This window comes from Phaethon aethereus (assembly GCF_964289735.1).
Source record: "Phaethon aethereus genome assembly, chromosome: Z".
NCBI lineage: Eukaryota > Metazoa > Chordata > Aves > Phaethontiformes > Phaethontidae > Phaethon > Phaethon aethereus.
In genome coordinates this window covers 72,381,413-72,391,696 of record NC_138577.1, presented here as the reverse complement: position 1 = coordinate 72,391,696, position 10,284 = coordinate 72,381,413, and the positions used below count along the sequence as shown (strand labels likewise).

The window sequence follows — 10,284 nt, the reverse complement described above, 5'->3', positions numbered from 1 at the left end:
GTCCAATTCCTGAGCCATCTGAAGGAGTTTAGTCTTATTATGACCAGCTCAATTCAAGCTACTTTTACGTACGTATATTTACTACCTTCCACATCCAAATAAAACACGGTTTTACAGTACATAACCTACTAAAGACATGAGCAATGGAAACAAGGTGACTGTAACTCTACCGAAAAGATAACCTGAAATATTCAAAACATTTCCTGACCACTAGCAAAAAAGAGTGGCAGTTAGATGCACAAAGCCATCAAGTATCAGTGCACCACACACAGCAAAGTAAAATTTACAGCACTTGTGCAATGCAGTATCTGTATCAAATTGGCCTCTTAATAGGAAAACAATTTAGGAAAAAGCTTTGTATGTGCCAAATGCATAATATAACCAAATCCAGTGCTGGTGCTGTGCTGCTTAACAAACCAAGCTACTTCTGGTCTTAAATTAAAAAAGCTGCAGCAGTATATACAAGTACAGAAACTGTACAGTTTCAGTAACAAGTTACACGATTCCCTATTTTATTGCATGCTTTTTAAATAAACTTGGAGATTTGGCTTTTTGAATACAGAAAGTGGATTTCCTGAGTAGTCTCAGCTTACAATTTGTTCAGTGAAACAAACACTGTAAAAGAGGAAATGTGCCTATTTTAATATGGAAGAATGTATGTTTAAGCAAACACACCCCAGTGTAAAGTTTAGGAAGTTTTGAACGTGGACACCTACAAGGCGGATGGAGAATTTGCACCATGATGTAGTGTCAAGCTTGCAACAATTTTACAAATAAGGGGTATCACTGGATCATTTTTTTAACAGCAAATCAGGAAAGTGCACTACAGTTCATCACATTTGCTTTTTTATAATCCAATACCTTTAGCCTGAACATTAAAAGCAAATCAAATTTTCATATATATTGGCTCTCATATCAGACACTAGACTCTTGGGTTATTTTAAAGTCTTATACTGCAGATGGGTAACCTTACTAGTAAACTCAGTCTGGATTCAAATCAGCAAAAATGAAGAGAGGCTGGTCGCTGCCAGATTTTTAATACAGGGATCAGAAAAACCTTAAGTTCCAAAGTATTTTTAGGATATTTCAAATTATGTGTCCCTTTCACAACATTTTGGGTCTGTTTTGTGATTTTTAAGGGATGAGGGCTAGACACATTTGAATGTTGCATATGTTCAGATCCTTTGTACCTGCAATTAATTGGAGAAGAGTAATTTTTACAGATGAGTAGCACACAATGACCTGAAGCATTACCACTACCAGTTATGATCCAACACGGGTTGTTGTGGTTCTTTTATCTGAGAAGAAGCTTTTGAGGAGAAATACCTGCCCAATACTAACAACAAGAAGAATGATTGCTTCCCCTACTGACCAGTAGGCCACCCTCGTGTTTAAATCCTCTGCTCTGCTGCGGCCCTGCGCTTCCCTCAAGCGAAAATGAGTCTGATAATCGATGACAGACTTCAAAGCTTCATGAATTGAAACGCACGCGGACTCCATCTAGAGAAGCAAACAAATACCACTGAATTAATCTACTGCTTTTTCTGTGAAGTTTTGTGGTTTGGTATTTAAAATTAGGATTCACCTAACTTCGCAAGCTAAGGAGTAACTGTCAGACTGAAATACCGAAAATTTAACTTACATTGATCAAACTCTATACACAGGAATGTGACAGACAAATACAGAAGCATGTAAAACTTCAGATCTAATAAAAAGCAACAGGCTCTGAGAACAACTAAACAAGTCTTAAATTCAGGGGTATGTGGGTTCAAAATGAACATTAGAAACACTTTTGAAATGTCAGTGATCTCCCAGTTGTTAAATCCATACATACCACAAATACAAACATAACATTAAGATGCACATAGTACGTATTAAATGCTTCTGTGTTTCACAAGTATGATGTTCTTCATTGCCTAATTCTCAGTCACATTGTACAACATCCTAAAAATCTGAATTTCTGAACTCAACATGTTCTTTTGGCAAGAGACCTTTCTCTTAGTCATGGACCCAAAAAGTGGTTACAGAAAGGACAATTCTGTTACCTTTCAGTGTTCTTAAATGCTCCGTAACATAATCATGTAACTTCATTGTCATTTTTCATTTAAAAAAAAAAAAACAGTATTACCACTTTTCCAAGGCCTAGATAATTTTTTCAGATAAACTTCTTCCACTTTATCTTCTGTAAGTAAAAGTCAGTACCCCTCTGTGTTTTGATCACCAAGAGATTAATCAAGTCATCCTCAAAATACTTGAATTTCTAGTCACAGTTCATTTTTCTGTTTATGGCTTAAAATCAGTATTTCCTGAAGATCAAACAGCACAACCTATTACAACAGGAAATGTTTAACACCTTTATAGGGCTACTCTCAGTTATTTACATCGGTGTCTAACCGCCTTTTCAAGTTGATCACTTTCAAGACAGATGTCTGAACAAGTTTAAGATAATTCTTCTCAACAAAATTCAGGAAGAGGTTTTCCAAACTAAGTTCTGCCATTGGGCTCACTGATAAATTATAGAGCTCTCCTAGTCTGCACAAGGGATTTAAACACAAAGTCACTCTGGTTTTAGGGATTCACCTTTCACTGTCCCTGTGAAAGGCTGCCCAAATTTGGTCATGCTACAAGCCTCAAGAAAACTGCAACAAGAACCTTCTTACCAAATTAACTTTTCCTTTACCAAATACCTTATTTGCATTGTGTATGCTACAACCCAGCTATAAACAATTTTTTATATATCTTCTTCCACAGGCTGCAAGGGGCTCCAGAGATGCTAGATCCAGGAACCACATGCTGTGTTCTCAAAATCCCTCTGCTGATGCCAAGATAGCAAAAGAAAAGACAGGCATAACAGAACACACAGGCTGAACAGAATGAAGACTAAAGTAAGACTAAAGAAGGAAAGATACAGGATCAAGAATCAGAATACAAAATAAAGCAGAGCAGAATACTGACAAGAAGAAAGAGGTAAGAGCTGTAGTTGAATTCACAGCAAGTCATATACTCATTGCAGACCTCAGCTACTGCAGATTTATGTGAGGTAAATTCAAGCGAGATTGCCATTTGGGAAGAGGCATTAAGTGCAAACAAAACAGCGACCATGTCCGGCATTCTTCAATAGTTGTTAAAGCCAGGTTTGGTGATGGGTATAAGAACATTAGCAGAAATTCATGAAGCAAGTGTTCCAAGGGAAGTTTAGATGGATTTATATTGGGTAGAGGTTCTGCAACACTGTAAAACCCTGTGAATACAAGAATAATGCTCTTAAGACACTTTGTAGTGTCTTATAAGGACAAATATCTAGAAGCCAGCTAAATATAGCTGATATTGTTAATTTGCTTATTTTACTAGAATTTTCTTCTCCATTTTAAAAACAGCAGTTACACGAGAGGTCAACTTAAGTACTCCCCCAAAAAAACTCTACCATTTTAAATATAAAAACAATTCTCAAAGTTTCTACAAAGTTTGGAAATCTTTGAAACCCTAATCCACTGATGCTTTCCATAGAAAGCAAGAGCTCCTGATCCTCAGGTGCAAGAAACAAGGAAAGGCAGGCAAGAGACCAGCATGGCTGAGTGAAGACCTGCTGGGCAAACTAAAGGGCAAGAAGGAAATGCACATGCAGTGGAAGCAGGGACAGGTATCCTGGGAGGAGTACAGGGATGCTGCCTGGTTGTGTAGGGATGAGGTCAGGTGGGCCAAGGTGTGGTTGGAGCTGAACTTGGCAAGGGACACAAAGAATAATAAGAAGGGCTTCTACAGCTATGTGAGCCAGAAAAGGAAAGTCAAAGCAAGCGTACCCCTGCTTGATGAGCAAATCATGCTAACTTAATGAGCAAGACTGCTAACAACAGATGAGAAGGCTGACGTACTCAACAAATTCTTTGCCTCAGTCTTCACTGGCAGTCTCTCTTCCCACACCTCTCAAGGGAATGGCCTGCAAGACAAGGACTGGAGGAGCAAAGTCCCTCCCACAGTAAGAAAAGATCAGGTCCAAGTCCACTTAAGGAACCTGATCATGCACAAGACTATGGGACCCGACGAGATGCATCCCAGAGTCCTGAGGGAATTGGCTGATGTAGTCACTAAGCCACTCTCCAGGATCTTTCAAAAGTCCTGGCAGTCAGGTGAAGACCCTGGAGACTGGAAAAAGAGAACATTGCACCTATTTTTAAAAAGGGTAGCAAGGAGGACCCTGGGAACTACCAACCCGTCAGCCTCACCTCTGTGCCTGGGAAGATCATGGAACAGATCCTCCTAGAGCTAAGGCACATGGAGGACAGGGAGGCGATTCAAGACAGCCAGCATGGCTTCACCAAGGGCAACCTAGTGGCCTTCTACAATGGAGTGATCACAACAGAGGACAAAGGAAGAGCTACCGATGTCACCTATCTAGACTTCTGTGAGGCCCCTGACACAGTCCCCCACAACATCCTTCTCTCTAAAATGGACAGATATGGATTTGATGGGTGGACTGTTGGGTGGATGAGAGATTGGTTGGATGGTCACATCCAGAGGGTAGTGGTCATAGCTTAATGTCCAGATGGTGATCAGTGATGAGTGGTGTCCCTCAAGGGTCCGTATTGGGACCAGTACTCTTTAATACCTTCATCAATAACACAGACAGTGGGATCGAGTGCACCCTCAGCAAGTTTGCAGATGACACCAAGATGAGTTGTGCGGTTGACATGCCTGAGGGACAGGATGCCATCCAGAGGGACCTGGACAAGCTGGAACGGGCCCATGCGAACCTTATGAGGTTCAAAAAGGCCAAGTGCAGGGTCCTGCACCTGGGTTGCAGCAACCCCTGGTATCAATACAGGCTGGCGGATGAAGGGATTGAGAGCAGCCATGCCGAGAAGGACTTTGGGACACTGATGGACGAAAAGCTGGACATGGGCCAGCAACGTACACTTGCAGCCCAGAAGGCCAACTGTATCCTGGGCTGCATCCAAAGCAGCGTGGCCAGCAGGTCAAGGGAGGTGATTCTGTCCCTCTACTCCACTCTGGTCAGACCCCACCCAGAGTACTGCATCCAGCTCTGGAGCCCTCAGCACAGGAAAGACATGGACCTGTTGGAGCAGGTCCAGAGGAGGGCCACAAAAATGATCCAAGGGATGGAGCACCTCCCCTCTGAGGACAGAGTTGGGGTTGTTCAGCCTGGAGAAGAGAAGGCTCCGGGGAGACCTTACTGCAGCCTTCCAGTACTTAAAGGGGGTTTCTAAGAAAGATGAGGACAGACTTTTAGCAGGGTCTGTAGTGATAGGACAAGGGGTAATGGTTTTAAACTAAAAGAAGGGAGATTCAGACTAGGTACAAGGAATTAATTTTTTCACAATGAGGGTGGTGAAACACTGGCACAGGTTGCCCAGAGAGGTGGTAGATGCCCCATCCCTGGAAACATTCCAGGTCAGGTTGGATGGGGCTCTGAGCAACCTGATCTAGTTGAAGATGTCCCTGCTCACTGCAGGGAGGTTGGACTAAATGACCCTTAAAAGTCCCTTACAGCCAAAAGATTCTATGATATTTATGGTTTGCAAAATCCACACTTCAAGAGACACAGAACCATGGCATTAAAAGGAATTCCCATTAACAAACAAACAAACAAAGAGTGGCCTAGTGTTTAAGTTACTACCCTAACTTTCTCTTAAGGACTTGGTAATTCCTTCTCAGCTCTGCTCTGTGTTCTATAAATGCTATCTTCAGAAAGAAAGCTTATTTGTAGTAATTCAAATTACCTTAAAAGTTCCATTCCATTGATTTTCAAGTGATATAAATATCTAATGCAGCTGAACTTGAAAAATACATTGCCTCCACCTATCAGCTGCTGTCAAACACAACAACATTTTACCTGGGTAAGTGCAGTTACTCTGTTCTCACTAGGAAACAGAGGTGGATCTTCTCCAACCTGGAAATCAAAGTACACAGTTTTGTGTGTGAAAGTAGAGAATTCGTTGCTGAAGCAGAATTTGTATGTTCCATTTCTGGATGCAGTAAACGTGAAGCTATCATACTGTTTCTTCATCTCTTTGTACAATACAATGCCATCAGGATCTTCCAACCGACAGTCAACATCATAATGACCTCCAGTGATCACCTGAAAAAAAAAAAACCAAGAAATTGCCTTTTTAACAAAACACACATTTAGCCATTTCTTCTAAGGAGTATGATTTGTCAGGTAGCACTGCAAAATTTTTTGCTTTAACGTTTTAAAATATAATGCACTGATTTGAAAATCTTTCAAAGCAAGTCTGCAAAATTACTTTTTATGGAAGATATTCAAAACACTTTAGGTTCAGGATGTATGTCGTCAACTGTATTTTCAAACAGTTCTGACAGCAATTTTAGTTACTTTGTTATAAATAATTGTTCAACAGCAAAGGCTGCAGTAGATGAAACTTGATGGTGCAGCAAAGACATTACTGTAACAAATCAACCATTTGCTGTATGCATAAGTCTTCCCTGGAATTGATTCAGCTGGTGGAGATTGCTACCATGCAGTAAGATGGCTCCTTTCTGTATGGCCAAAAGAGTGTAACTACCCTATCAGCCCAAGGCTGCAGGAATGGTATTCGACCAGCAGAACAGGTATTTCAACCTGGCTGTCTTCAGGTGTGCTTGTGAACACAACAATGTTCTTTGGGGTCTGCTACCTCCCTCCTACACAGCCACAGTAGTTCTTCCCAAAACCAGCATATCCAGATAATGCCTACAAGCAACTCAAAACTTGACATGATTATCTCAAAGTGTTTTTCAAGCTTTGATTGTTGCTGGTCTACAGTATACTGGTCTGTAGACTAGCTATCCCCCCTCTACAGAAGGGCTAATTGGTAGCTTAGGTATTCATAACTTGGGTGTTCTTATGACTCTTAGGCTAGTAGTTTTACAGTTCATCCTTGCTCTAACCTGTTTGATTTTAAGATAAAGCATGCTCAAAAAGGAAGAGACTTATATAAAAAGGCATGTCCTTTTTATATGTCTGCAGGAATCACTGAAATATTTTAGTATCCGAGTATCTGCAGTTCAGTTCACATAGTATTATTTAACCTCACATCAGTTTATTTAGGCATCAAGTTATTAAAATGGTAACGTTAATGGTACAACACAAGAGAAGTGAGCAGTAGCTGCTTTGTAAACAGGAATTTTAAAAAAATAGTCAGTTGGCAAGCAGTATCTTCATAGTTTTTCCAAAAATGTAATCACAGGATACAAAAAGCCAAGAAGTTTTTGGATGTCTGGATCTCTGTATATCTCCCCCTGGATGTCTGCATCTACGTGGGATTTTCATACAGAAATGCTTACCTGGTTGGAAGGAGAAACAAAAATAAGGTTTTCTATAATGAAACAATGGCTTATTTTTGAGGTATGATCTCAAACGTGGTAGAGGCGTGCTTTTTACCAATTACGTGAAAGTCACTCACATTCAGTTATACCACGCACCCTGAATGGGCCAGTTTACATACACATAGTAAAGATTTGCCCGAGTGTTTAAAGTTCCCCTAGGATTCCCTCCCACGGAGCTTGCTTAAGCCTCCTCTCAGCTCTTGAGACATACTGCGAAAGGACATGGACACACACAGCACTTCCGTCTACTGGCAGCTGGTCAAATCCAGACTTCCCTTTTAACAGTGCTACTCCTGTTCTGATCACCAACGAAAGTGACAACAGCAGGCTTATCTTCCAACAGCCACGAATTATATGCACTTGAAAACAGAGGGGAAAGTACTGCACAGAAAAGACTGCCTTTATGAATATAACAGGCAGGGACAAGAAACACTTGGAAAGGGAAAAAGATAAATAAGAACTATAACACGTAGGAGGGAGTTACAGGAGCCAGTAGTTTGCTGCAATATTCCCCAAAATACTAAAGGCAGGACAGCAGCTGGGAAAAAAAAAACCACAGGACTTCAACCAGAAAAGTCAGACCATAAAAGTACATAGCCCCTTCAAAAGTCTCCAAAGGTAACTGTGATTCCCATCGTCAAGGATGAGTTCTCTCTCATGCTGTTGCTGTGCTGTCAGTGACTGCACCAGCTGAAGGGACAGACTGAAAAGTTCCAACCCTGCTGATATAAAGGCACCAAAACCATCAGAGCTGTTTGCTTGATAAGTCTCAAAGGTGAACAGTGTGCTCTATCTTGATGGCTACATAATCAAACTGTTAGGAACTGGGAAAAGTAAGAAAAACCGTGCAGCCTCACTTAATACATGCACGTTAACCATATCCTTCAAAGTAGTTGCCTGCATATTTTATTTTTTGCAAGACTGCTGCCTTGCTATATGCCCAGGACACTTTGCTACTACTGCATACCTATTCCATCACTTTCTTACTGTTTCCTATATGACCCCAATTTGAACCACACTCTGAAATAAGACAGATTATCTCCTTGAGTTGTATTGTGCGCATCATGCAAATGCTTCGCAAACCACAACATTACTTTCGCACCACCTCGTTGGGCGGGTGCGCGTTAGGTATTCTCCACGCTGCTCATATAGCACACTGCATGACAGTGATCAGGGTAAAAGCCACTGCCAGTTTTCAGGGCCGACTTTATACGCCTTACTTCGCTCTGAACTAAGCTCACGCCTGGCCGCCGCTCCCGCAGAGCACAGACAGCACGCAGTACTTCCTGAGCCCAGCTGGAAACTCCGCATCAGCATCAGCTGCTGCTCCCGTGCCAGGCGCTCCTCACAACTACCCAGCGCAACCGCGCAGCGCCCAATAAACGATCGCTGCTGAGAGGCTCCCCCTCCAGCGCAAGCCCCTCGGCCACCGCTCGCCAGCGGCGGCCCGGGCTCCAGGCTGGGGCCCAGCTCCACCAGCGCGGCGCGGCCAGGCCCGGGGCGCGCCTGCCCGTGAGGCCGCTCCCGGCTACCTGGAACTCGAGGGTGCACTTGGTGCCCTGGGCGATCTCTTCGTAGAAGCACTGCTTAGCGTTGTCGGGCAGCTCGAAGGTGATCTCGGAGGCCCGCGCAGCGCAGGCCGCCAGCGCCAGCAGAAGCAACGGCGGCGGCAGCCGCCCCCACGGCCCCGCGGCCCGAGAGCCCCGCAGCGGCATCGCCCGGCGCGGGGAGAGTCGAGACGGGACGCAGAGCGAGCCGGAAGCGGGAGGATCGTGGGGAGAGGGCGGCGCAGCGGGAGGCGGCGGCGCCGGCGTGGCGGAGGGGCCGAGCGGGGTAGCGCGCTACCCCCCGGAAGCACCCGTGCTGGGCGGCACCGCCGTCCGAAACTGCTTCCGGGTGAGCGCCCTCGCGATTTTGTAGACGTGGTGCGGCGTGAAAAGGGGCGAGGCCGGAGATGGGGCGGGGCCGCGTGACGGGGCGGGGCTGCAGGCGGGTCGTGCTGGTTTCCCTGCCGGGGCGTGGCGTGACCGCGGGCGGAGTCCTGCGCGGCAGTGGGCGGGCTGCGCATCGTGTCAAGGTTTTTGGCGCTATGTCCGTTGAATGCAGTCACCCGGGGGCGTAAATTGTCTTCAGGGTCTCTTGAGGCATGATCGACAGCTGAAATAGCGGGCTTTTTTTCCGCCGAACAGAAGTGAAAAGCAACCTTAGCGTGGTCCATTTTCCAGAAATCGAGTACACAGGAATGAGTCTGAAGAGTTCTGCTTCACAGGTGGTTCAACATTCATTGCTCCAGAGAGAGAAAACACAGGTTAAAGTACTGAGACTGGCTGCAGGAATACCGGCTTTAAGTTCTATTCCAGTAAATAGTTATTTTTACAAAGTGAAACACATTCAAAAAGAAATCAAAGATAATCTCCATCCTTATATTCGTTTTAAGTTTTGTGGTAAACCAAGCAGAGTAGCAAAAAGAAAACTCTGCCCCAGTCTCCCAGGCAGGAGAATGAACTTGTAACAGGGCAGGTCTGGTCTCCCATTTTGCTCCTCTGGGAAGTACCTCATGCCAAAAGAGGCACCACACTGGGATGCTACTCCGTAATCCTCTAGCCTCAAAGAGATGGCCTCTGGGGTAGCTTGTGGAGCCTCTGAATTTCACTGTCAGCACTGTATAAGAAGCCTGGGCATCTGTTTGAGTACTGTGGATTTCACAGGATAGAGGTTCCCCAAATTAGTGTGTTGAAGGCTCTCATGGATTTGCAGGCGTGGATTAAAGTGAGATGGCAGGTGCTTTACCAAGTATCCACCCCACCTCTGAGGCAGACGTTATCGACCTCCAATTAACCCTCAGATCTTTGCTGTTTTCATTTAAACACACCGGTTTCATTTCAGATTGGACTTAACTGTTGCCTGATAGCTGAGATAGCTCAAAAGCAGGTTATATAT

General features: G+C 44.1%; 1 protein-coding gene across 1 annotated transcript; it reads right to left on the bottom strand.

Moving 5' to 3' along the window:
* Positions 1–1,263: 1,263 nt before the first annotated feature.
* LOC309415669 (transmembrane emp24 domain-containing protein 7) lies at positions 1,264–9,059 on the bottom strand (the record flags this gene model as incomplete). Its single annotated transcript, XM_082013272.1, has 3 exons — positions 1,264–1,500; positions 5,852–6,097; positions 8,877–9,059. 3 exons carry the CDS (start codon positions 9,057–9,059, stop codon positions 1,264–1,266), a joined length of 666 nt encoding a protein of 221 aa, XP_081869398.1.
* Positions 9,060–10,284: the final 1,225 nt, after the last annotated feature.